Source organism: Mustela lutreola, chromosome 1, assembly GCF_030435805.1.
Source record: "Mustela lutreola isolate mMusLut2 chromosome 1, mMusLut2.pri, whole genome shotgun sequence".
Taxonomy (NCBI): Eukaryota; Metazoa; Chordata; class Mammalia; order Carnivora; family Mustelidae; genus Mustela; species Mustela lutreola.
In genome coordinates, this window is record NC_081290.1 from 182,196,602 (window position 1) to 182,223,570 (window position 26,969).

Consider the following 26,969-nt stretch of genomic DNA (forward strand, 5'->3'; position numbering starts at 1 on the left):
CCTATTAGTACAATTTATTACAGAGAGTATAGTGTGCACTGTGCTCAACACTGGACGGTCCCATTAATGTCTTATTTATGTCTGTGTTGGAGAATTCTATTTCTGTGCCCGAGAACCTAAGGGTAGAATTTATCATTCCTGCTCTAATACTGGAGCACATTCCCTTTCCACACATGTGTATCTTTTACAATATTGAATGGGTCTCAGAGGAAAAACTGGGGAAGGCTTGAGTCCTCGGGTACTGAGGGAACAGCTCAGCATGAAGATTGGCTCGAGTGTCCCAGGCAGGGATTCTAGGCTCTGCTCCAATCCAGTTGGCCACAGGACTTTGAGCAAATACCTTGAGAAACACGCTGGCCCTGGAGGGACACAATGGTCCCGAGCTCTCACCTTCAAACTGCAAGGCAGTGCTTCTAGAGTTAGGCAAGGAAGTACATGCAGATTCAAGTTAGAGCTGGAACCAAGGGCAAAAGTGAAGGTACACTTTGATGATTTAAGAAGCTGTTCAGTTGTTATTTTAAAAAAAAAAAAAAAAGTAATGTTGTTTTGTCCAAACTTGCTGATTGTTATGAATATTTTTCTGCTGAGTTTCACTTTAGAAAGGCAGTATGTGCATCAAAATTGACATAGCCATAAGGAATTGTAGAAGTGTTAATATCCTTTGATGTGGATGAGAAAATACAATCTCCATATTTAAAACTGTCAGATGACTTTTAAGTGGATAACATTAGATTACTGTCAGAATTGTTCAGTATTTTCTCATCTATGTACGATTGTTTCTTGGTAGAGGAAAGCTGCAACCTGGTTTCTTAGGCTAAATGGCCGTTTTTCTGCTCTGTCCCCAAGCTTGCTACTGAACCTGTACCAATGCAAGGGTATGAAATTAAATGATTTAAGAGGGTGTGTGTGTGTGTGTGTGTGTGTGTGTGTGTGTGAAAGAGAGAGAGAGAGAGGGAGAAAGGGAGAAAGAGAAGCAGAAGGGTAAGAAGATATCTCTGAAAGGTATATTTAAAATTAAGATGATTTTCCCAAAACCATGAGTTTTGGATTTTTTAATGACACATATAAGGAGGACATTTGGAATGAGAGGCTCAAAACAAGTATTCTTCTGTTCAAAGACTTTCAGGTTGTGAGCGTGCGTGTGTGCGTGTATGTATTTATTACGTAACAGCTGGGAATCCAAATCTCAGGATTGATTTTTTTCCTCTTCTCGTCCAACAGCATCAGAAAAAGTAAAGATACATTATCCTGTATTAGCCGTCTTAAGCTAAATACATAAAAAAGAAAGAAGATAATGGGGACATTATGATGGACTCAGTTACAACCAATTTCTACTTAGAATGGAGCAGCCAGGGAGAGGGATGGAGAACTTGAACACTGGAGTGTCATTTCTCAAAGAACTGTAGGGATCCCTCGTTACACAAGCCAGTTACTACCTCCACGTAGTCTTACAGTTTTTGTTACTCTTCTTTTCTCCAACAGCTCTGAGCACCGTACCTAGCACATGTTAGGTCTAAATACTTCTTGATCGAGGGCTTGCTAGAAGTCATAAATACCCAAGGTTTATTAGTAATGACTAATTTTTCTAAGCAGGTTCCAACTGAGCCCAGCTAGAGAGAAGGTAGAGGAGGAGGTAGCTCTTGCAAGAGGGACAGAGGTAGGAAGAAAGAGCGGGTGGGAGGGAGGAAGAACGAAAAATATTTTCATCTGATTTGGGGAAATAAAACAGGGTAGCTTCTAGGCTCTTAGATTCAGAAAGGAGAATGGAAATAAGAGAAGTGGATTTGTTGAATACCTATCATGTGCCAGATACTCTGATAGGTTGTCGGAATTTTAAAATTTGATCTGTAGGCGTGTCTGCCTTCTTCCTGATATAAGGGTACCTTTCAAAAGTAAGTATCAGAGAGACTAAGAAGAAAATGTTTCTCTCACAACAGACCTTACAGAAGTCTTAACACTTAGCAACACCAAATCCTCAGTCATGTACACTTTCCTGGATTTTGACACCAAAGTAACCTTTAAATGAGTAATAAAATATTATTCAACTAATGATATTATCAAGCTTTGAAGTTAAATAATATTAGGTACAGCACATACATTTTTCTTAGGCATTTAATTCTTAAAAGCTTGTCTTCGCTTTTAACGTTTTTTAAAGATTTTTTTTTTTAATTGATTTATTTGACAGAGCACGAGTGCACGAACAGGAGGAGCAGCAGAGGGAGAAGCAGGCTCTCCACGGAGCAGGGCTCATCAGTCCCAGGACCCCGGGATCATGACCGGAGCTGAAGGCCGACGCTTAATCGACTGAGCCACCCAGGTGTGTGCCGCTGCTTGTAACTTTTAAAGTCTAATTATTTTAATTAATTTTTTGGAAAAATACCAAAAGTAGGAAGGAGTCTCTACTTTAATCAAGGTCTCTAATATAATGACAGTCTCCCATGATCCTGAGATCAGGACCTGAGCCAAAACCAAGAGTCTGCCCAACGGACCCAGGCACCCAGCCCCAGGCCCCAGAGACAAGGGTTCTAAGCGACGAGCTGAGCTGGGCTGAGCTGGGCAGGCTTATTGCCCTAACCAATGTTAACCTCTCCGTGATGCTTAACATTTAATGGCCTTTAATTCTGCATTTAAAGAACGGGGCTTGGAATGTATTTCCATTGGGAAAGGGAATCTGTTGACTTAATTTCACAGAGAAATCCAAGCCTGATACCAGATCACAGATCTCTATGAGGGCAAATGCACTGAATTCTTAACGTGCCTGTGATGGGCTGCACTCACTGGGGAGAACTGGGAGATCTGACAGCGCAGGGGTTAAAGCGGGTCTGGAGGAGAAGCTTCAAAGGCAAACAGGCCTCTAGAGAGTTTTCCATCTGGTTCACTGTTTACGGACCATAACCTCACACGCTCTCACCATCACCTCTTGGCGCCTATAAAGCCTGACTTATTTTATAAGCCTTGAAAATGTACATCACATGAACATCAGATGCTGCTAGTTTGGGACCTACCTCAAAAAAGAAACTATTTTGTTGGTGGTGGGTTTTTAGCTTTGATTTGTGCAATTTCCAAGAGGCCCTTTTTCTTCATTCTGCAGCTCAGACTCTGGCCACTAGAGGGAGCTGCTGCCTCAGTTGTAAGACACACTGACCGGCAGGCCCTCACTCTCATCCCTGTGACTATTGGGTATGGTTTTATACCGATTCCCTCAGAAGCATAAATCGATCATTAATCCAGTCAGCTCTTTCATGACTTGAAAAATAGACTGTCCTGGCCTCAGAGTCGTATGGATGGACACAGCCCTGCTCACCAGGATGAGTTCTCGGGGATCTGGTTTCTTTCTGTAGCCTAGCTGATGATTGTCTGTCTCCTTGGCAACAAGACTGTTTCCCTACTTAGAGAGGGAGATGAACGGAGCGAGTCCCCACAGGTAATCCCATCAGTAAGCAGGTCAAAAGTATAACCCTGCTTCCCCCAAACAATACTCATCTCCCAAAGCCTCCCCAGGTGCTAGATGACATAAAACAGGAACCCGGGTTCGATATGGACGTTTGGAGTGGGCTTTGGTGGCTGCTGTGCTCTGTGCCAGCGGAGACCCAGATCTCAAGTATGTCAAAGCAAGAAGAAATTCATGAAACTATGATCATCAATGAGGAAGGAAGGACAGGTTGAATAAAATTTCTTTGGGAAAATGAAAATCTTCTAATTGGCTTCTATGAGCAATTTGTGGTCTCAAGCACATTCTAACAATCTTTCCATGGTCCATCCACAAGAAGAATGAACAGAGAGGGGAAGAGACCTTAAAATATTTGTAGAAAATAGAAGAGGAAAATTTCTACCTCTCCCAGAAGTTTTAAGATTTATGAATCTTAAATAAATATCAATTTCTGAATCATTCACTTGTTTCAAATTCATGACTTATTCATTCATTCAAGAAAATTAAGTGCTTTTTATCTGCCAGGTTCTAAGTACTAGATATAGAATCCTTATTGCTTTTTTTCTCTTTATGCTTTTTAAATTTTAAATTTTTATTTTGAGATAATTGTAGATTCATATTCAATTGTAAGAAAAAAACAAATCAGGGGCACCTGGGTAGCTCAGTAGGTTAAGGGTCTAACTCTTGATTTTGGCTCAGGTCATGATTTCAGGGTCGTTGAGATCAAGCCCTTCACTGGGGTCTGCACTGAACATCCCCACCGGCTCACGAGTGAGCTCTTTGTCTCTCTCTGTCTCTCTCTCAAAAAAAAAAAAAAAAAAAAAAGAGAGAGAGAGAGAGATTGAGAGAGAAAGAAAAAGAAACAAGCAAACAAATTTAATTTTGCCATTTTAAAGTACCTTATTTCCTTCTGGTTTAGAATTTAGTCTTTGGGTTAATTACTTAGAATTTAAATTTCGGCGATGTGTTGTTACGTAATTTGTTTAGTTCCCCACCCCCTCCCATCAGTGGAATTGGGGCTGTGAGCAAGTTGGTTTCTCTATAGACAGGTAAAGAATAATTACATGTTTATACACAGGAGGTTTAGAGGAGAAATTACTACCCTGCTTAACCCTGGGGTCTTGGAATGGACTTTGAAGTGTATCTGGTCCGACTGACACTGCGTTGAGAGGACTCAGTGAGCAGATGTGAGGACATTCCCTCAGCTCTTTGCTCTCACCGAGAATTCCCTTTGTTGGTGACTTTCTGTTTTCCGCTGCGCCAGCTGGTCGTGACTGGTTGCAACATCTCTAACAAAACACACTGGATTCTGTTTTAAAGTCCCAGGGTCGTGTTTAAAAAGCCAAAAATAAAATGATGTTTTAGCATCTGATGTTTTCAGATACTTACACTACTCTCCTCCTTTCTAAAAATAACAGAGATAAGTAGATTTTTAAAGTTCTGTTCTTCGAACAGCACAAGTCAGAGACCAATAAAGTTCTAGCTTAGGCACACCTGACTCCAGAGAATTCAGCTGTCTAGACGCAGACCATATCCTTCCATCCAGCATGACAGACAGACAGATGGAGACAGAGTTTGACTCTCTCCTCCTGCCTCATGGTCAAGCACAGTCAAGACAGCCACTGAGTAACTGCTTTCTCTTTACCTTCAAGAGATTCTCATCGGGGATTCTTTCCCCCATTTCGTGGGCCTCTGAAATATATAGAACCAAACGTACGTGACCACCTCGCTTGAGTGTGTACACCAGTTAGCCTGAATGAGCACCTGCGTGTGTTATGCAAGTCGGGTGTGTCTGAAGCGGGAGCTCACACTTGGTTTTGTTTTCTTTTCTATCTATATTCCTCTAGCTTGACTTCTACACCTGTCTTTAAGTTTTGTTTTACGTCATCAAGTATTTTTGTTACTCGGCTTCCCCAGAAGACCAGGATATTAATCAACTTTTGGCTCTCAGCTGCTCAGCCAAACATTTATTTACCTGTCTTCAAATTATTTGCTCAAATTATATCTTCTAAGAAAAATGAAGTAGAGGGAAAATAAGTAAGGGGGAAAAAATCCTGCTCTTGAGGACTAAAATCACCTTTCATAAAATAACTAGTAAATATTGGAAACTGTGACTGCAGGTAGCAACCAAGTACACATTTCAATGAGGCATTTTTACTCTGTCCATGTGGCTAGAACTTCGGTTTAAAGTTGTAACCAAACTCGAGTGAAACAAGAATAAGGTTTCATCTCTATAAGATCAGGAAGCACGTCTTCTTTTAACACATATTTCTGCTTTCTTTTCATGCATACTCACCCAGGTAGAACAACTACATTAACTTATTTCTAAAGTCAAATGAATGTGTGATGTACCCTCCAACAACGAGAGCCTTAAGAACCAAAATGACAGTGCTCACGTGACACATGACGAGTTGCTTGAAGACTTTTGGCGACTCAAAGGCAAATTCAAGGTCAGAGTTGGAAAACCTCTTCTGGTAAACTGTAAAATAACTAGGACCCCCTCCCTTTGGGCCATATACACAATCCTAAGACTCACTAGGACATATCTGTACTGAGATAAATAAGATAATCTGGACTCGAAGTCAGAGTGCCCAGCAATACCTCTCTCTGATAATCCTTCACTTGCAAATGACAAGTTCTAGTTCATTGTCGATTCCAGTGATTTGTTCTTTATCTCTCTTGTTAAAAATGCCTATATTCCTTAGCTTTTTCCAGTCAAGGGACTAAATGTCTATCTTTGAGGTCCTGGGGAAGACTGTAAGCATCATACCATGCTCTGTGGAATGGGCTCAGAATAGCTTGTCATATATTATCATAAAAACAGGTTGTCGTCAATAGAATAATTGCTGCATGCATACATCTTGGAACAAGTGAGACCTCACAAGCTTTTCTATTGTAGTCAATCCTTATGCTCCCCACATAAAACAAATGCCTTCTGGGATTTTTTTTTTTTTTTTTTGCAAGACACAACTTTCTCTGGTTCATATTTCTTAGTTTTCAGTATAAGGTATCTGAATGATAAAAGAAGCTTGTGGTTCTGGCTATAGAGAAGATACTGTAAGCAGCCACCGATGATTTATACAGTGCATGAATGAAAAAAGTTGCACACATAATGAAATACTGGCGAGTTGTCCTCATTACCATCATAATATTTGGCCCTGAAATTCAATAACTCCTTCTGCATATAGATGCTAGGGAGCATTTTAACATTAATTAAAAGCTCCAGTGGTAGTGGATGAAAGGGATACTGTTCATGCAACTTTACATATAAGAAACAGTCACAGAGATAAGAAAGTGACCTGGACAGATTTTTTAAATTATTCATAATGCCACAATATGTCACTGGTAAAAATGGAAATAAGCGTAGCCGCCCACAGCCACCACGGGACTCGGCTGTGGCCTCGTAATGGAATAGAGGCCTGGTAATTAGGCCTTCTGGTTTCTACAGATGTTCTCACTCACTCTTCTGCCCTGCATTCCCTCAGCACTAATGAATTCAGGATTAATTTGCAATAGATGATTAAAAAGTAAAAAGCTTTCTTCAACTCCTTTAGGGCAGAAACCGGTTCTTTCATTTTCCCTGAAATTTCCCTGGATTTCGCCAGCTCAGCCTCACGACGTGTGAGTCAAGAAGGCTTCCTTACTTCAGGATTCCTCACGGTCTCTGCTACGCTGCTGGACACCACGGAGCTCTGAGAAGGAGTATTGTTTGCACATGTATGTGACCATTAAACCTCTATGTCATGGGTGTGGCAGGCGGAGTAATGGCCTCCCAAAGATGCCCATGTCCTAATCCATGGAAACTTACACCGTAAAGGGAATTAAGATAGCAGATGCAAGTAAGGTTGCTAATCAACTGACCTCAAAATACCGAGGTTATCCTGGATGGCGTAGGAAGGATCAATGTAATCAAAAAGGTCTTTTTATTAAAAAGTGGAATTGGACGGCAGAAAAGGGTCATTTTAAGAGTGATACAGAAGGAACCCTCGTGTCCTGTTGGTGGGAATGTAAATTGGTGTAGCCACTGGAAAGCAGGTTCCTCAAAAAATTAAAAACAGAGGGGCACCTGGGTGGCTCGGACAGTTAGGCTGACTCTTGACTTCAGTTCAGGTCATGATCTCAGGGTCATGAGATCAAGCCCTGCACTGGGCCCTGTGCTCAGTGGGGAGTGTACTGAGACTCTCTCCCTCTCCCTCCGCCCCTTTTCCCCCATGTTCACACTCTCTTTCTCTCAATAATAATAATAATAATAATATCTGAATCTTTTTTAAAAAATTAAAAACAGAAATACCATGTAATCCAATAATTCCACTACTGGGCATTTACCTAAAGAAAACAAAAACATTAAATTGAAATAATATGGTGCACCTCTATGTTCACTGCAGTATTATTTACAGTAGCCAAACGGAAGCAACGTTTAGTGTCCATCGAGAGATGAATGAATAAAGAAGATTGAGATCATTCGATCTATCTATACACACACACAACGGAATGTCACTCCATCATAAAACAGGATGAGGTCCTGCTGGCTGTGACAGCATGGCCGGACCTAGAGGATATAATGCTAAGTGAATTAAGTCAGACTGAGAAAGACAAATACCATATGATTTCACTTCCGTGTGGAATTTGAAAAACAAATGAATAAACAAGAAGCAGAACCAGAGCTATAAATACAGAGAACAAAGTGCTGGTTGCCGGCGGCTGGAGGGCAGAGGGGGGTGGTCAATGGTCAAACGAGTGCAGGGGAGTGGAGGTTACAGGCTTCCAGATACAGAACGAGTGAGTCATGGGAATAAAAGGCACAGCGTAGGGAATATAGACAGCGACATCGTACTAGTGTTGTACGGTGACAGGTGGGTAGCTACACTGTGGTGAGCACAGCCTAACACAGATGCTAAATCACTATGTCATTTCCCTGAAATTAACATATCAGGATATGTCAACTATATCCGAATTCAAAGAAAAAAATTATTTTAAATATTGTATTTATTTATTTGATGGGAAGGGGGCGGGGAACTCAAGCAGGGGCAGCAGCAGAGGGAGAGGGAGAAGCAGGCTTCCTGCTGAGCAGGGAGCCCGACACAGAGCTCGATCTCAAACCCCAGGATCATGACCTGCGCTGAAGGCAGACACTTCACCGACGGAGCCACCCAGGTACCCCCAGAGAAAAATGTTTTAAGAGTGATGCAGTATAAGAAACACTACAGGCCATTGCCAAACTTGAAGATGAAGGAGACAAAGGAACGCGGGCAGCCTATAGAAGCTGGAAAGGGGAAGAAAAGAGAGCCTTCCCCAGAACCTCTAGGGGAACACAGCCTGGCCAACACCTCTATTTTAGCCTAGGTGGGCCCATTTCAGGCTTTCCACCAGCACTGTAAGCAAAGAAAATTTGTGTTGCAATAAGGCACCACGTTTGCGGGATTTATCACAATAGCTGTAGGGAACGAATCCAGCGGGCCACCCATTAACATCTCACTGACAGCTCTCAGAATTACAGTTCTGTGTTACAGTATGGGGAGGAGAATCTATTCTGCCTGCAACAGGGGCCCACAGCAGACTGGCAAGCAGTAAATATTATAGATTGAATAATTCATCTTTATGGTGTGAAAATTATGGGTACTTGGTCTTTGGGCCAGCCAGTCTGTTAGCCTCCCTATCCCACTACCTGCACATTTTTCATTGTATAATAATAATTCCCATTAACCATTTTGAGTCGTGCAGTAAAAATGTGTTGACTTTAAATAATGTTGTTATAAGCGGTGTGAAACAGGTTGGTGCATCTCAAAGTGCCATGTGCTTGCAAACCATCGGGAGAACGCCCTTGAAATGCAGATCTGATCCCATAGGTCTCAGGAGAATCTGGAAGTATGTATTTCTAACAGGTGCCCGTGCTGGGGATCTGTGCCCTGCGGCTTAGATAGGACAGAAAAAGAGGACAGCACATGTCAGACCCCGCTTGAGTCCCTGTTCTGGAGTGTTCCTTTTTTTTCTTTTTCTTTTAAAGATTTTTATTTATTTATTTGACAGACAGATCACAAGTAGGCAGAGAGGCAGGCAGAGAGAGAGGGAGGAAGCAGGCTCCCTGCCGAGCAGAGAGCCCGATGCAGGGCTCCATCCCAGGACCCTGAGATCATGACCTGGGCTGAAGGCAGAGGCTTTAACCCACTGAGCCACCCAGGCGCCCCCTGGATTGTTTCTGTCCTCACAGGTAGAATTGGTAGCAACCTCCCTTTGCCTCTGCTGTTCATGATCTTAAGCAGAAGATATTCAAGCAATTTTAGTTTAATACTTAGAAGACTCCGTTAGAAGCTTCTAGTTAATATAGAACATCTTTAATTTTAAAGTGAATGTATTCTCATGAGAGACAATTTGTAAAACAGAAGAAAGAAGAATAATATTAATCATCCACAGCCCTAGCACCCAAAGATATACCCTATTAACATTTTACTGCTTTTCCTTCAAGTCTTCTTTCTCTGCATAGTTTCTGTTTTACATATCTGAAACCATGTTGCGTATCTCAAGTTCTTATCTACGTTTATGTACATAAATACATATAGGCGAGGCGGATTGAATCATTGTTCACAATTCCTCACTCCCCCCTAATGGAATTGCACATCCGCACTGTTGCCGCTCTGGTGAAGGGTCCAGTCCCTCACCCCCTTCTAACAGAAATATGCATTCGCTCTTGTCAAGCTGGGACACAGAGAGTACTTACCCTCCATGCCTTGACTTTGAACTTGGCCAAGTGACTTAGGTCGATCAAAACAATATTGTGGTCAATATAGGTTTTATCATTGGGTATGGCAAGGCCCACAGATAAGGAAACAACCATCGCTGGCAAGAAAGTTTGTTCTGGCCACAGATCTTGAGAGAAGGGGGAATGCCGTACCACTGGCCACACAGGGAAGCCCCGGGCTCAGTCAGGAGGCGAAAGGCCTGATGGGAAAATGTGAGCAACAGCTCTGTGGTGGTTTCTGTGGGGAGGAATGAGCAAAGATGGATATGCAGGGTTGGTGAGTTTGAATAATTCAGTGCGCTCTGTGGCCTTGGGGCGGCCCCTTAGTTGTTTGGTCCCTGGCCACAGGGCCATTGGGCCAAGGGGATGTCCGCCTTAGAGCTTGATAAAGGAGATGGTAGGGGTTAAGGCCTGTGAATTGGCTTGCATCTGAAAGGTGCTATCTCTAGGAATCAGCTAACCTTGGAAGAGCAGTCCGTCCAAGGTCAACAAGACGGAAGCTGTCAAAGCCTCCAAAATACAGAATAAAGATGCCATGAAGACCTCCTGGCCCAAGCAGAGGCTTGGAATGTGCTGTGGTGGGTGGACGCATTCTCTTGAAATGCGGTTGTCCTTGAGGAGAAGCGCTCACACGGCCAGCACCGGAGAAGGACCACCGGGGCGGAGCGGACTCCCTGCTCAATGCCGGGAGCGAGCCGGGCCCTATCCAGTGCACACAATGAGAAACCGGTGTTTACTGCTGCAGGCCGCTGAGAGTTTGCAATGGTTCGTTACATGGCAATAGCTGAGTAAGACAGAAATTATTAGTGGAGGTGGGGTGCTGCTGTAACCAATCCCCAAATATGTATCACTGGCTTTGGGACTGGGGAGAAGCCAACCAGGAAATTGTTATTGGAGCTTGGAAAAATGTTGATCCATGTTAAATAGCAATGGCACTTTTTTTTTTTTTTAAACTGTTACTGCCCCAGAGTGAGAGACAGACAATGGCCGTGATAAAGTTGGAATGATGAGTCCGCAAGTCTCCAGGCACAGTGTGGACGTGGTGAGTGACTCACTGCAAATTTAAAAACATATGATAAGATGTAAGAGATGAGGTCAGACAAAACATGGTTGGTTTGTAAATAAAACTGAGAATGAACAGCCACAGCCCAGAAAGCCTAGGATTTACAGGGAGGAAAAATTACACTGTATTGAGAAAAATGCTGTCAGTTGAATTAAAAGTGATCGTGACTCTTTGAGATATACAGATACCTCTGGGTTCCTCCCTGACCCCAAACTCCCTTTAGACAGGAAGCAAGCTGAGAAGCCTGCCCAGCCACTGAACTGGACATATGCTCCACTGCCACGTTCAGACGTGGCCAGGGAGGGTATTTTGGCAAAGAAAGACTTCCTGAAGAGTGGAAACAAGGGTCTGGGGAGAAGTGAGATGGGTCTGGGAGCAGTTCCCGGGGAGCAGTAATGGAGTCTAGTCCAAGAACATTCCCTACCCCCAAGGTAGAGGAACCTGGCAGCATTTGCCTACCAGGATTTCACCATCCTATAAACTCATGACTGCTATAGGCTTCTCCCTCTTCCCCTGTTAGAGTGGGGGTGTTCATTGTGGTCATCTTGTCCCTGTTCCACTTTTCTGGGTCGTGTGTGGGAGGGGACAGATAACTTGTCTTTTTGGTTCAAAGGTCTCCAGACCGAGAGGAATCACATCTGGAGTTGACGTAAATAGAGCAATGCTATCTTTCTAGCCCGATGGCATCATAGAACAAGATTTGGGGGATGTTGGGTTGGGAATGAATATCTGTGGGAAGGATGTGAATAACAGTGATGGAGACCAGACTGTGGTAGACCGAATGGATGGAGACCAGACTGTGGTAGACCGAATGACTGGCGCCAGTTCTTTATTCCCTAGCAGTAGAATGATGTACCCACATTCTCGCCACACTCTCATGGCAGGAAGCGTACTTCCTTCCTCACCCCTTGACTTTGAACTTGGCCCTATGACTTATGGTGGCCAATGAAAAGTCATCAGCCTTGAGGCAAGTAGACACTTAAAGTGTGCTGCATATATGCTCTGACCCTCTTGCTGTCTTCTGCCCCGGGAGTCTGCCAGGAGAGGAACTTGCCCTGGGTAACAGGTCCCCCTTCAGCCTTGGGCTCCAAAATGAATACAGTGTCTCATACATGAGCCTGAAATCAAAACCAGCTTTTCTGAGCCCCAAAGCAGAGCCCCACCCCAGCTCTCCTGCAGACGTGTGCATGAGAACTAGATGTGTGTTGTTGCTCTGCGCCCGGATTTAGTGCCTGTTTGTTATGCGGCGTTATTGAGCAATGGCAGACTAAGACATGCATCTTTCTACACCATTACATATTCTTTCCTTAGGAATACTTGGGTGAATATATCAATTCTTTCGCGTAGTTTCACTTAGCTACCCATTCGATTTTGAGACATTAAGGCTTATTCTCAGGTGTTTGGGGGACGGGGTTGGGGCACGGATTAGAGGGCCTCTATTTTTTGCCTCTTTTAACAACCCTATAATAACATATTGACACGTAAAATTTTTCCATACTTTGGTTTATTTTTATAGGGTTCAAACTGGATAATAGTAGCTCCATCCTACGGTTGTTGTGGAAATTAAAAGACACAAAATACACAAAGTGCCAGGCATATTATTTGTGATATAAGGAACACTCAATAAGTGATTGTTTTTACTATTTTTTGTTGTAAAGTCTTAGAAGTTCAAAAAAAAAAAAATTCAAAGCTGTTCTCCCAAAGAGCTATAACAGTTTACATCGCGAGTAGAAGCATAAGAGTTTTAGCCCACCTAAAAAAAACTGCGACTGTTAAAGCCTTTTGCAATTTTAACAGGTAAGAAATAGTATCTCACGGATATTCTAATTTGTATAGCTTTTATTACAGAGAAGGTAGAATTTTTTTAATGAATTTCCTAATGGATGTATGCTCCTCTGTGAATTTTCAGCTAACATATCCATTTCCGTCCATCGTTACGAGGCTAGTCTTCCTCGGGTCTGACGGGCTTCCCTGGTGCCGAAAGCCTGACTAATTTCTGGGTAATTCAGAGTCACGAACTTTTAGCTAGTGCCGTGTGTTGATGGGATAGTATGTCAGATGAACCAGGGTCAATAAAATATATCATTGGGATGTATTTGACCTGTTTCTTTTTACTTTTTTTAAATCTAACTACCAGAAAATGTGAAATTCCATATTTCTCTAGGGCAGTGGTGCTCAGACCTTTGAATGCTGCTTGCCTGAAATTGTTTATGGTCACACCTCATCACCCTCCTGCTGGGTCCTCCCGACACTGTCTCCCGCACAGCGCATCAGCTATGGCCTATTGTCATACCTTCTAGATAGCGCCGTGCTGAGTCCGGACCCCCCATTTCCATGTCTCTGCTCAATTTCATCCCTATTTTACCCACCTCTTCCTCATGCAGTTTGCTCCTCTCGTGACTAACCCCCCGTGTCTAGGAAGGATCTATTCCTGAGTGAAATAGCAAACTTGATAAAGATTTTCAACCGTACAAAGTATTTTTGTCTATTTTTCTATTATCAATTTGTGCATATCTCCTTATTCTGTTTCTTTCATTTGAAACATATGATTCTGCAAAGGCCTTTTTTCTGTTTTGCCGTTGAAAGGTCACAAATATACGAGGCTACTAAACAATTTTCTATGTTTTCTATGTTTTTCTATGTGTTCCAAATTCCCCTGCCTCTGCGCCCCCCTCTCTGACACAACCCTGAATCTTCTGAAACCACATTAGTGTGGACAACCATAGGTTATACATGTGGCTACTGACACTCAAAAGTTCCCCCCAGCACCATCTCCCATTAACCAAAATGTCACGGACATTGGCTCTTAATTCCTGGGCTTTTTTAGTCTAGAGGGCAGGGTAGGTATGTGTTAACCCCACAGAGACTCTTGAAAAGCTATTCCTGAAAGAGTCCAGAAAAAGAAATCCTTGCTAAGGTAAGACAGAATTCTGAATGTGTCAAAAGAGATGATCCTATGTCACTTGGAAATTCAACCTTGTTTTTTAGAGACATGGCTCTTTCCTGGTTGTCTAAATCGTCATGTTTGTGGGACTTTTTCACCGCAGGGAAATATCTGCAGCACATTTTTAATGCCAGACCAGCTTCCTCCTGGGCTCTACCCCTACCTGGCCCACTGCTTTTCTCCCTCCGCTGACATCCCCCTGGGCCCTGGGGAATTCAAGCCAATTTGAATATGTAATCATGTGGAGTCATCAGCTCAAGCGTGCTCTCTGGGGGGTTCTCTGGCTTCTACCCAGTTCCCTGCGACTAGTTTTCTAAGTGTCTTTGAGAGATGCTGAGAAGACCATGTTGACTGTTAACCTTTTAACAGCTTAGTCATTTTCTGCTCACACTGGCTGGAAGCCCAGCTCTGCAGAATGTACAGGAAGTGGGCAAAGGAAGTTTCTTCCCTTCTAAGATTCACTAGGGCTCACTTTCCACTGCCTGAGGGAGAGAATTGAACAGGCTTTGACTCAGTGTAATTTTTAAAGCATTCATTATTCCGACAACAGAGTTCCATGAAACCAGCATTTATTCCTTTTGTGCAAGTCCTAGAGAGTTCCCCCAAAACATATTATAATACCAGGAAGTAAATAATCATTGCCTTGTTTTCAGAATATGAGAAATTTCTGCAAAGACGCCTAAATATTATGATTAACTTAAAACTAGATGAGTTGATGTGTAGGAATTTACAACATCCAAGTACTTCTCTGATTGAATCTGTTTCTAAAACGTAAAATCTCAAAAGGTAGGGCATTCGTCTTAAATAGCAATTTAGAAAGGGGTGCCTTGGTATTCCAGAATGTGATTTAAACACCAGGGTGCTCAGTGCAGAGGGAAGGACCTCCCTCTGGATTTAACAGACCAACATGCACCTGCTACCAGTCTTGAATATATGACAATGGAGAACTATACCAGTAAACGTCAGGATGGCACTCAGCATTCTTTCCTCCACGTAGTCTCATCAGTGTGGACCCATTTAACCTTCGAGGACATGTCTGGGAGACGGATATTATTAGTCTTAATTGTGGATGCTGTGAGCGTTGAGACTTTGTTCCCGTTCCCACGAACGGTCTAAGAATAACCCATCTTTCTTGAACTCGAGCATAGCCACTCGGGTCAGAACTTCTCCAGGTGGAGCACGCACTATTTTTAGGTGGGGCTCCATGAGGCAGCTGTGATGCAAAGTGTCACAAGTGCATGCCTTTTTGACTCGTGCTCTTCCCCTTCTCCAAACTCCTGGCACCGTGGCACCAAGGGCATCTGGGACACGCCGTGCCAGCATGGTGCACACGTCCCATCTCTTCAGCGTGGCTGTAAGTCGCCGGAGGCTTATGATATGTGAAACCTGATCGCCGGGCTCTGATCAACCTGCATCAACGAATGTTCATCCATAATGGGCTTCCGTCAAATTTCCAAGGCCGCCATGTTGCCTCACCATCCTGAGCCCAGGGCAGGAAAAAGTGCCAAGGAAAAAGTGCTCCATATCACTGGGCATCAGGGAAATACAAATCAAAACCACAATGAGATATCACCTCACACCAGTCAGAATGGCTAAAATCAACAAGTCAGGAAATGACAGATGCTGGCGAGGATGCGGAGAAAGGGGAACCCTCCTACACTGTTGGTGGGAATGCAAGCTGGTGCAGCCACTCTGGAAAACAGCATGGAGGTTCCTCAAAATGTTGAAAATAGAACTGCCCTATGACCCAGCAATTGCACTATTGGGTATTTACCCTAAAGATACAAACGTAGTGATCCAAAGGGGCACGTGCACCTGAATGTTTATAGCAGCAATGTCCACAATAGCCAAACTATGGAAAGAACCTAGATGTCCATCAACAGATGAATGGATCAAGAATATGTGGTATATATACACAATGGAATACTATGCAGCCATCAAAAGAAATGAAATCTTGCCATTTGCGACGGCGTAGATGGAAGTAGAGCGTATCATGCTTAGCGAAATAAGTCAAGCGGAGAAAGACAACTATCATATGATCTCCCTGATATGAGGAAGTGGTGATGCAACATGGGGGCTTAAGTGGGTAGGAGAAGAATCAATGAAACAAGATGGGATTGGGAGGGAGACAAACCATAAGTGACTCTTAATCTCACAAAACAAACTGAGGGTTGCTGGGCGGAGGGGGTTTGGGAGAAGGGGGTGGGATTATGGACATTGGGGAGGGTATGTGCTTTGGTGAGTGCTGTGAAGTGTGTAAACCTGGTGATTCATAGACCTGTACCCCTGGGGATAAAAATATATGTTTATAAAAAATAAAAAATTTAAAAAAAAAGACTCTTGCCAAGGACTCTTGTATCTAGAGCCCTTTGCCTGATAGCACCCTGCCCCCCACCATTGCTGTCTGCCTCAAGTGCTACCCATGGCTTCTCCTCTCCTTTCTGGCAGCACAAACCAACAGGCCTTGCCTGAGAGCAGTAGAATTATAGAATCTCCAATTTGGCAGGACCCTTTCATGCGAATATCTAAGACCCTACCCCGTTCTTGTCGTCGTTGTTTTTAATTTTGCTGCTACAAGAATAAAGAATTTGATGTGAGTGTGGGGATAGGGCCACGTTGGCACATTTTTCTCTGGCTGTTTCCCCTTTTCCAAGGCTGTGGGTAACTCTGAGCTCATTGCCTCGGGAAGGGCTGCAGCTGGTCAAAAAGTGGAAATAACCAATGGACACTTTTTGTCTCTTGTCTGGGGGTGGGGGGTTGGCACTTAGGGTTTTGGAGATGACTTGAAGACAGAATGTGTGGGAGAAGCAGGGGTCAAAGGGACATCACTTCTTCCAGTCCCTTCCTAGAATAGGATATCCTGTGGTTTGAGGGAGGAAGCACTGAGAACTGAGAGAATGACGAGTCCAGGAGCCAAGTAAGTGCCCTTCTTTCTAGGCAGTACCCCCGGGGGAGGTGGCAGGACCCCGAAGAGGAAATGGCTTCTTACAGAGTCTCAGCACAGTGGCCCGTCACCTCTTAAAGTTTCCCGGCCTTTAAGTGATGCAGCCACAGATTGATGTGTGTGACCCCATCCGGGGTCATGATGCAGGCCAGATGCTGTCTCAGGGTAAGCCAAGGTGAGCAGGCAGCGGAGGCCCAGAAGGCTCCCGCTCCCCTGATTTCCTGGCCAAGGCACATGTAAATCCCTCCAGGGCCTTTTTCTCAGCCCCCCAGAAAGAGGGTGAAATTAAAAATTACCTGAGCTTGTTACTCTTCACCTGAAAGGAGGAGGATTGAGTGTAGAATTGAGTTGAGTTAAAAAATTCTTGTTTCTCTAGAGTAACTGAGTCTGTGAACCAAGAGCCACCCATCTACTGTACATGTAAAACACCTATAACTACATAATAAATGGCCAGCTGTTATCTGTAATAACATAATAATAGTATCTATTAATACTATTATATCAGTGAATTTGAAGTCACCTACAAAATCAGAAAGGTGATCTTTCACACGGATGACAGCCAGTCGGCCGCCACGTGGTTCCTACGTCCAGATAGAAAAACGTTGATCGAGTTTATTGCTCTTTCGAAATCCACTCTTAAAAAAAAAGAAAAATGTTAAAGACGTACTGTCACTTTAGGGGAAAAAGGGAAGAAGAGAGGGCGGAGTGTAGGGCTTCGTTCCCTGGAGACTGGTCCTTGTCTCTGTTTCGCTCAGCCCTCTGCCGGTTCTTGGGCAAGTAGAGGAACGCGCATGTGTTTCTGTTACACTTGGCACTCTGCTGGGTTTGACCATTCATTCCAACTGTGTGACTTCTGAGTCCCAGTTACATTAACAAGATTCTGGCCGCCCGCTTTATGTCAGAGCATCAGCTCATCCAAAAAAAATTTTTTTAAGGAGAGAAAGAAAGACTACATGTGCATGAGTCGGGGTGGGAGTTGTGGGGCAGAGGGAGAGAGAGAGACTCTTAAGCTCAGCACAGTGTCCACTGTGGGCCTGGATCTCACAACCCCGAGATCATGACCTGAGCCTAAATCAAGAGTCGGACGATTAATGGACTGAGCCACCCACGCACCCCACCTCATCCAAAATTTGGTCAACACATGTCTCTCGGTCCTCATCACCAGCCCCTTTGTTCTTTCCTGACATAGCAGCGCCACCTTTGTTCTAGTCTCAGCTCTCCTCCACACCCCTCTGAGATACCCCGGCCCTGTGAAAACTGAACAACCGTGTGAGCTGATGATTCCCGGATCAGCGTGAGTGGAGTGAATGGAGAAATACAGATTGCAGAGTTGGATGAGTCTTCAGAACACTGAATTGATATGGATTGGGGATATCGTCAAACTTCACTAAAGTCGAAGGCCCAAGGACCCAGAAGTATAAGCGGAAAGGGAACAGGAAGACCTGTCCCTTCTCTCTTGGTACTCTTCTATGAGACTGGAGAATCGGTCCTTAGGGAGAAGTTCTACCCAAGGCATCTGGATGACAGCTGTCTATTTAGTGAGAAATGTTGGACAATGATGCAGACAAAGAATAGGACTTCATTTTCATAGAAGAATTGAGGACTTCATACCTTCTTTCTTTGTGGGCCACCCTTTTACTAGAAGTCTAAGTGGAGCTGCCCCTGGTTTAGTGGTGATAGGAGTGAAGCTACTGAACTTCCAATTACTCCAAGATACACACACACACACACACAATGGGAGCAGGACTTCCACTACTACTATATTTTCCAGGGTTATTAAAATAAATTGACCTGGGATTTAGAATTGATGTTGAGGAAACATTATCTATATTATATGATGTTGAGGAAACATTACTATATTAGGTGTAGAAATTGTATAATAATGAAATGGTCTGTAGGCAAAATATATCCTCTCTCTGGCTACCGTTCTCTAAATAGAGCTTTCTTGGTTAATACTGAGTACATTAAAGTCAGTAATGATAGCAGTATATAGAATGGAATATCACTGTTAAATTCCAAATAACTGATGAAATACCAACTTAAATTAATGTACGTCACGTTATTTATTTTTCTGCTCCACAGCGGTGAGTTGGCACGAAACTGAACTGCTCTCTAAAACAGAACTAGAAATTTCTTTCTTGCAAGGTTATGGAGAAGGAAATTAAGCCAAAAAATATAATTTAAATCTGAAAGAGGCAGATGTAATATTTATCAACCATCTCTACTAGATTAAAATATTTAACCCCCTCAAAGTCACCTGAGGCATAGTTGGGAAGACAAGTGCATCGAGGCAGAAACTGAGACTTGGGAATGTACGTAGCTAACTGAACAGCACACAGCCAGTGAGTGGCAGAGGCAGGGTGCCCACCGAGGTACATCTCGTGCAGGTATCTGATTACTAGCTCCGCACTCCTTCCCAGGGCACCCCATTGACCGTCCGAGCCATTTTACGGGGAACAGAACCAATAATGCATTTCTTCTCTCTCCTGACAGATGAGAAACCTACAGCTCAGAGGAATGAGTGTCTTCCCAGAGTCAAACCCATTTTTTTCACAACGGATTTGCCACCAGAACACAGATATGAAAACCATCCCTAAATCTAAGCCAAAAGGGAAAAGGAAAAGATTCGCGTTAATATCATTGTCTCTAGACACGTGGACTAGGACAGGCCTACCAGCACTCGATCTCCAAAGTGGTGGGATCAACAAAAAAACCACAGGAAAATTGGAGCAGGAAGCTGCTGAGGTGGGAAGGGGCTCCTTGAAGTATGTCTGGGTCTCGGATACCCCGAAAGTGGAATGTGAAGATGGTATCACCATTGATACACCCCTGTAGAAATTCCAGACCAGCAAGTGGTACGCGACCATCACGGTGCCCCGGGACACTGACTTCACAGACGCACCTTCCACCGACGGGACTTCTCGATCGTTGCTGCTGGCGATGCTGACTCTGAAACAGACATCTCCGAGAGTGGGCAGATCTGGGAGCGTGCCCTTCTGGCCTACACACTGGCTGTCAGACGACTCATCGTTGGTGGTCACGGAGTGGATTCCACAGAGCCACGCTTCAGCCTAAAGAGGGACAAGGAAATCAGGAAAAAGCACCTGCATTAAGGACTTGGCTACAAACCCAACACAGTAGCATTTGTGTCCATTTGTGTCCAGACTCTATGTTGAATGGAGACCACATACTGGGGTCAAGTGCAAACGTGCTCTGATTCGAGGGCTGGCCAGTCATCTGTAAAGACGGCAATGCCAGTGGAGCCACGCTTCCGGAAGTTCTAGACTGCGTCCTGCCACCAGCGGACAAGCCCTGGCATCTGCTCCTCTGGGACATCTGCAAAGTCGTGGTATTGCTACTGTCCCTGCAGAGACGGGTGCTCCCAGACGGCACCTTAATGGTCCCGCTGTTCTAGTCAACAGCACAGCTAAAGTAAACTCTGTTGAAATGCTCATTGAATGAAGCCCTTCCTGGAGACAAGGGGGGCCTTAATGTCAAGAACATGTCTGTCCCAGATTTGTCGTGGCACTGCAGCTGGTGACGGCAAAAACGACCCACCATTGGAAGCAGCGGGCTTTACAGCTCAAGGGATCATCTCGAACCATCGAGGCCAAATTAATGCTGGCTGTGCACCTTGCTGGATTGTCCTCTAAGCTCCTGTTGCTCACGGGTTTGTTGAGCTGGAAGAGAAGATGAATTGTCATTCTGGGAAGGAGCTGGAAGATGGCCACGAGTTCTTGAAATCTGGCGTTGCTGCCGTTGTTGATAGGGTTCCTGGCAAGCCCATGCATGTTGAGAGCCTCTCTGACTATCCTCTGCCTCATTTTGCTCTTCGTGACATAACACAGATGGCTGCTGTGGGCGTCATCAAAGCAGTGGACAAGAAGGCAGCTGGAGCTAGCAGGGTCACCAAGTCTGTAAGCTCAGACGGCCAAATGGATATTGTCCCTGATACCACCACTGCCGTCTTAATCAGTGGTGGAAGAACGTCCCAGAACTGGCCATTTAAGTTTAATAATAAAAGAGTGGTTCATGATAGTGCCTCGTAAAACCATCGGAAGGTAAGGAAAATGTTTTGTGGACCATTTGGGGTGTGTGTGTGTACGTGGCAGTTTCAACTTATTAGTTTTTAAAATCAGTACTTTTTGATGGAAACAACTTCATCAAAAATCTGTCACAGAATTTTGAGACCCATGAGAACAAATTTTAATGAGAAAACTGTATCTTCTTTTGGCCAACGCTATGAATTGCTATAGTGCTACTGAGGGAAAAAAATAAGAGTTGTCCATAATCTGTTCCTGTTGTTCATCCGATGAGACTTCAAAATTTGATAATTCTGGATTAATATTTCTTTGTGGGGTGGAAATTTTTTTGTTGGTTTTTGTTATTTTTTTTCACATTGTCTGAAAGGATGAATCATCTGTTTTTTAAGGACATGGTAAAAAGTTCTATGGCAGCAACACTTCGTAAGTTTGGACAGAGAAGCAAAGATTATCTTTGTTTATAGATAAGCTTGTTATCAGACGGCCAAAATCTGCACTACTGAAGTTCCATGTGTTGCATATCAAATTTTATGGGGTTACTTCCATCTCAAGTGCATACGTTGGTATGACCTCAAATTTTAGTTTCCCACTTATATGGGAAACATACATTCTCACATCTACAAATACTGAAGTCGTCCAAAGAACCCAAAGTGGAGAAAAATAAATAAATTTTTTAAAAAGAACCCAAAGTGGGAAAGTAAAATTGTATTGGAAGACTATCCTGCTAGGGTTCATTGTACCTAGATTCTAGAGGGAAAAAAGCTACTGAAAGTTGGAAAATAAAAACAAAAAAAAAAACAGAGAATTAAAACTCAGAACTAATTTCCTCTCCAGGACGCGCTCCATCATGCACAGGACTGTCGCGTTGTGTGAAGCCAGTGTAGCATAGGTCATTGTTTGATGTCCTCCGCGACCTTTGTCCAGCATTTGCTGTTTAAACTAGATGACATCCCGGCCATCCTGACTCCTGAAATCTAGGCAAGACTGCTTGTGGTCTCCACACACTTCAGCGTTGGGAGCTGCGTGCCCTCTCCACGATTTCTGTGGGTCCCGGGGGCTGTTTCTCATGACCACCTCTTCATCCCGCTGCCCTTTTGTTCTCTTTGCTTCTGGCAGCTTTTTCTTTTTTGCCACTTGGGTTCTTGAGGTACCTTCCTTAGTTTTACACACAACTACAAATTTTCACACAAAAGGCTTCGTGTAGCAGAGTTTGCAGAAAGTTCAGAGAAATTAAGAAATAGATGGGGTTGCCTTGCTGACACATAGGCCGTTAGAATTGAGTCATAGTCCCCCTGTTCTATGAGTCTTTTGGCTGATTTCCATGTTGCTCAGACATTCTCTTTGCTTTCTGTTCCCTCCTTCCCACTACCACCAGCTGTTTTTTAGACACAAAGTGATCCTGCTCTCCATTTGTCCTGCCCAGACTTCTGAATCTTGCTGTACACCTATTTTTTTTTCATACTCCAGCGCTCCAAGGAGCTTTCTTTATTGAAGACCATTTATTCCCAAAAGGAATTCTACTATCAGCTGTTAAGAAAACAATACGATTTTTTTTTTTAAACCACCCACCAGCGATACCACATGTTCTGAGGAGTACTCCCAGAGAAAATCTCTCACAAAGGAGCCAATAAAATAGGAAATAAATACACATAACTCAGAATTCCCTAGGGCTTTGCCACCTTATAAGAGCAGAGACCACACATGGGGCGTGTATAAGAGCTCGGCCTCTACAACCTGCTCCCCTTTGCCCGGGAACCCTGAGCCTGGTGTCCTGACAGATAGGAAGAAGGTAAATACAACAGAAATGTGCCTGGTACCACTATGAAAATGATCTGACTTACCATCCGAAGGGGTAAGGTACCTGGTGGCGAAGAAGGGACAGTTACTAAGATGACCACAGGCAAAAGACAGCCCCCACCCCGAGGTTTCAGTCAGCTAGTTATGTTCTGGGCTTGAGTCACCAGGGTTCAGTGGTAACATCTAACCGTCTTCTTGTTTCATCTATTTTAGCCTTACTCTCTTCCCACCCCCAAAACTCTAGGGTTCTCTGGGGTTTCCATTGCTGACCAAATGGAAAGTGTCAACACTCAGAACGCAACCAACAGTGGAAATCCATGTACCTTCATGTGAGTACGTCTCTGCTATGAGCGATGGGAAGAACTAGTCAGGGCAAGATCAGTTGTGCCCAAGTTTTAAATATCGCTGCTTCCCTGCCACTCCCCAACCCCCTCTTCCATTCCTCTTTCTGCAGCTTCCAACTTGCAGAGCTCCGAACTCAGAAAGGCTTTATTCATAAAGTTTCTAGTGATGTCCTCTGGTGGCAAAGCCTGACCTGCACAGATGGGAGGCGTCTTGTGGTCTTTCTGAGCCCCCCTCCCAGGTGTTTCCTGCGCAAACATGAAAATACTTGTTTACAGGGTGTTCCTCCAAGCTCACCAAGGGAGGGCCCCCAAATTATGGAATATAGAACGTACCTCTCCGAAGTCTGAGACTTTCTGAATTCCAAACCACTTCTGGCCCCAAGGGTTTTAGAGGAAGGTTGTGTGTCTTTACTGGCATCTGCTAGAGGAAACGGAGCTGTTGTGGCTGCTGGGGGAGGCGTGGATGATTCCAGGGGTCCTATTTTCAGACGGCCTCGTTGGAACTTGTGGTCTGTCGAAAGGAGAGAAGACTTAGATCGGGACTGTGTTGTAGACACGTGGAGTCATGTGGAAGTGGTGGCGAGTGACAGTATCTGGGAAACCCCGCTGAAATCCTTCAGCCCAAGCCAGACTAGACTGCCTTTCGGGGCCTGCGGTCCTGCCGCTCCCCACCACCGACAGTGCTGACAGATGAGGGCAACACAAGAAGGTCACAGATGTTCGAGTGGATGTGCCTTCTTTTGATTTTAAGAAATAGGGTCATCAGAATTATTTTTTCATTGTTCATTTAATTTTCAGAAAAGGGATTATTTTATTTTTAAAATTTATTTATTTATTTATTTGACAGAGAGGAAGAGGGAGCACGAGCAGGGGGAGCAGTAGAGGGAGAGGGAGAAGCAGACTCCGCACCAAGCTGGGAGACATGCCAAACAGGACCCGCGGTCTTCGAATGTTGTCCAATCAGACATCATTTTTCTCTCTCTCTTTGGATTTTCTTCTCCCTTCTCCCCCTGCAGGTCTCCTCCTCAGGTAGGCTGCCTTGATTTCCCAGTTTAAACCAGGTTCCATGTTCCTCAGGCCATCATGTGCTTCTCTTTGATAGCTCTCGTCACAGTGTAACTCGATGTTGATTTAATGTCTGTCTTCCTACTGGAAGTCAGGAAACAAATCTGGCCTTTTGTTATTGTTGTTTTCTGGTTTGGCTTAGTTTTTGCTTTTCTTTTTTCACCAAAACATTGTCTAATGCTAACACAGATTGGGTGATAAATACCTCTTCGCCGAATTGATGAATTACATGCTCCAAAGACTCAAGTAAGCTGGGGCCATTGGATATGTTCACCCGAAGGTCACTATAGACTTTATGAAAAGGTGTCAGCAAAAGCAGACGTAACCACCAAAACCAGAAAGCAGTAGACTGAAGGACAGGGAGCCCAGGGAAAGGAGGCACGCAGCAGGTGTGGTTATCATGGTGAAAACAAAAGCATGGAAACTGCGGAGCTTCAATCAGTGACTCAACCAACATGAACATTTATTGCAGAGCAGCACTTGCTACATTTGTGTCATTGTGATTCAGAAGGAATACCTGGATGATGTTCTAAATGCTGTAGCAAATGCTTCATTGCAACTTGTTTTGTTGGCGTTTATTTAAATGCCAGTAAAACTCTTTCCCATGGATATTAAATTTTATAATTAATCATTCATGAAGTCTTCTTTAATCAACTTTTCCTTAAGTATTTCAGATTCTTGTCAGGCCTATTCATTTCCCCCGTGAAGATCTAAGAACTGGTTTTAGGTGATAAATTGACTATGTTCTCCCCGAGCGCATTTTTCTTAAGCGTTTGAAAACATTCATCTACATTAATCTGAGTTGTGCAGTGGGGCCCAAGCCACAGTAAACACAGTCTAATGAGCAGCATCTGTCAACCCCTATGCAAATGATGTCGCGCATGCTCAAGTTCCTTGCATTTTTATGATAAAATGAGTTGATCTGTGCTATTCGGTGAGTCAGTCAGCCAACACTTGTGTGAGTGCCAACCACCAGTCACGTCTGGGAATGACACGGTATAGACCACACTATGATGTGATTTATAACACTGTGCCTGCCCTCGTGGAGGGGATAGTTCAAGTGAGGAGAGAGACGTGAGCACAGATAGGAGTAGCGCAGCGTTACAGCAGCGGTCATGGAGGCAAGTATAATTCATGGAGAAAAGGCTGGAGTTTAGGATGCCGGGGGATCCGAGCAGCGCTCTGACTGGAACTGCATCTTAAAAACTTTGTGAATAAGGGGATTGGAGTAGGAAGAGTCACGGGCAGAAAGGGCGGCCCAAATACGGCAAAGACACAGAGCAAAGATGCAGGGGCATGAAACAGCATGTTTGCCTTGGACATGCCGGTCGTTCGGCATCTTGCAGGTCGTTAGGGAGACCCAGTGGAAAAGGAAACAGCAGAGACACGCAGAGACCGGATCACGGAGGGGCTTGGGGGCTGTGCTAAGCAATTTGGATTCTATTCTCTTGGCAAAGTATGGCCTCTGGAGTGTTTCAAGGAAGGAGGGGTGGCTTGGTGAGATAAATATTTTAGAGATTTCACTCTGGCAGTTTAGAGACTGAATTAGCCAATTGGGGCCCTAGAGACATTTTATTCATTTATTCAAATGTTTCTAAAGCATCTTTTAAGTGCCAGATACTGTCCTAAGCTTTAAGAATACAGCAATGAACCAAAGAGACAAGATGCCTGCTCCCACAGAGCATTCTAGCAGAGACATACAGACCATAATCAGAGAAGTGAACGGGTAAGCAAGAAAAACAAAAGCTAGCGTCATGCACTGTGCAGATATGAAAACAGGCTGATGTGAGAGAGAGCAGCCAATGGCTATTTTAAATTGCATGGCTACAAAGACCTCTCTGAGCACAATCAGAATGAGGAAGAAAAAGGTGGCTCTGTACCCGGGGGCAGGCCCTTCCCAGCACAGGATACAGAGGGGACAGAATCCTTAACACAGAAAAACTTGGCCAGCTCAAGAAATGGGAAGTAGGCCGCTATGCCCAGAGAATAGCGGCGAGGAGGGGAGAGAGGAGCCGGGGTTGCCCAGGTCAACCCAACGTGAGTTCAAAGGCCGTGTGACCCAGACATAGGAAAATGTGTTTGAATTTCATTTTGAAGACTATAGGAAGTCACATATATAAGTCATTGCCTGGTTTTAGGCAGGTGAGTGATCTGTCCAGGTGTACATTTTTAGGTGATCCCTGGCTGCTTTGTGGAGGCTGGACAGGCACAAAGCCAGGTGAAGTCAGAAAGCGATGACCGTTGTCCTTGCGGGAGAGACTCAGGGGGACGAAGGTGATGCTGGTGGAGACGAAAAGAAGCAGACGGAATTGGGGCATGTTTGTGTGTGGAGGTGAGAAGCCCTGGGTGATGGGTTAAATAGGGAGAACGGGAGACAAAGTGGCATCAAAGAAGACCGCTGAATGCATGGCACGTGCAGCGAGTGGACAGCGGCAGTGATTGCCAAAGGAGGAGCAGATCTGAGAGGAGAGAGGGGGAATTTCTGGGGGGCCGCGTGCAATCCGAGGTAACTCTTACAACCAAGTGGAGGTGACAAGTTGGCAAAGCGAGTCCGTGTCTGGAGTTCCAGGGAGAAGTCAGAGCTGTAGATAAAATCAACCCCT

The 26,969-nt window shown here is 44.2% G+C and overlaps 1 protein-coding gene and 1 long non-coding RNA gene across 2 annotated transcripts in view; both read left to right on the forward strand.

Annotated features, from left to right (window-relative positions):
- Positions 1–7,736, forward strand: part of LOC131835532 (uncharacterized) — a 68,795-nt gene extending 61,059 nt beyond the window's left edge. Inside the window, exons 2-3 of the long non-coding RNA XR_009355225.1 lie at positions 2,186–2,317; positions 6,985–7,736. This is a non-coding gene — a long non-coding RNA (uncharacterized LOC131835532). The remainder of the gene's footprint in view (positions 1–2,185; positions 2,318–6,984) is intronic.
- Positions 7,737–11,950: 4,214 nt separating this feature from the next.
- LOC131828735 (uncharacterized) overlaps positions 11,951–26,969 on the forward strand; it is a 32,153-nt gene continuing 17,134 nt past the window's right edge. The window contains 6 exon segments of the mRNA XM_059169733.1: positions 11,951–12,118; positions 19,953–20,146; positions 20,363–20,566; positions 20,568–20,636; positions 20,638–21,178; positions 23,171–23,286. Of these exon segments, the coding sequence (XP_059025716.1) occupies positions 11,951–12,118; positions 19,953–20,146; positions 20,363–20,566; positions 20,568–20,636; positions 20,638–21,166 (1,164 nt within the window). The 3' untranslated portion in view covers positions 21,167–21,178; positions 23,171–23,286.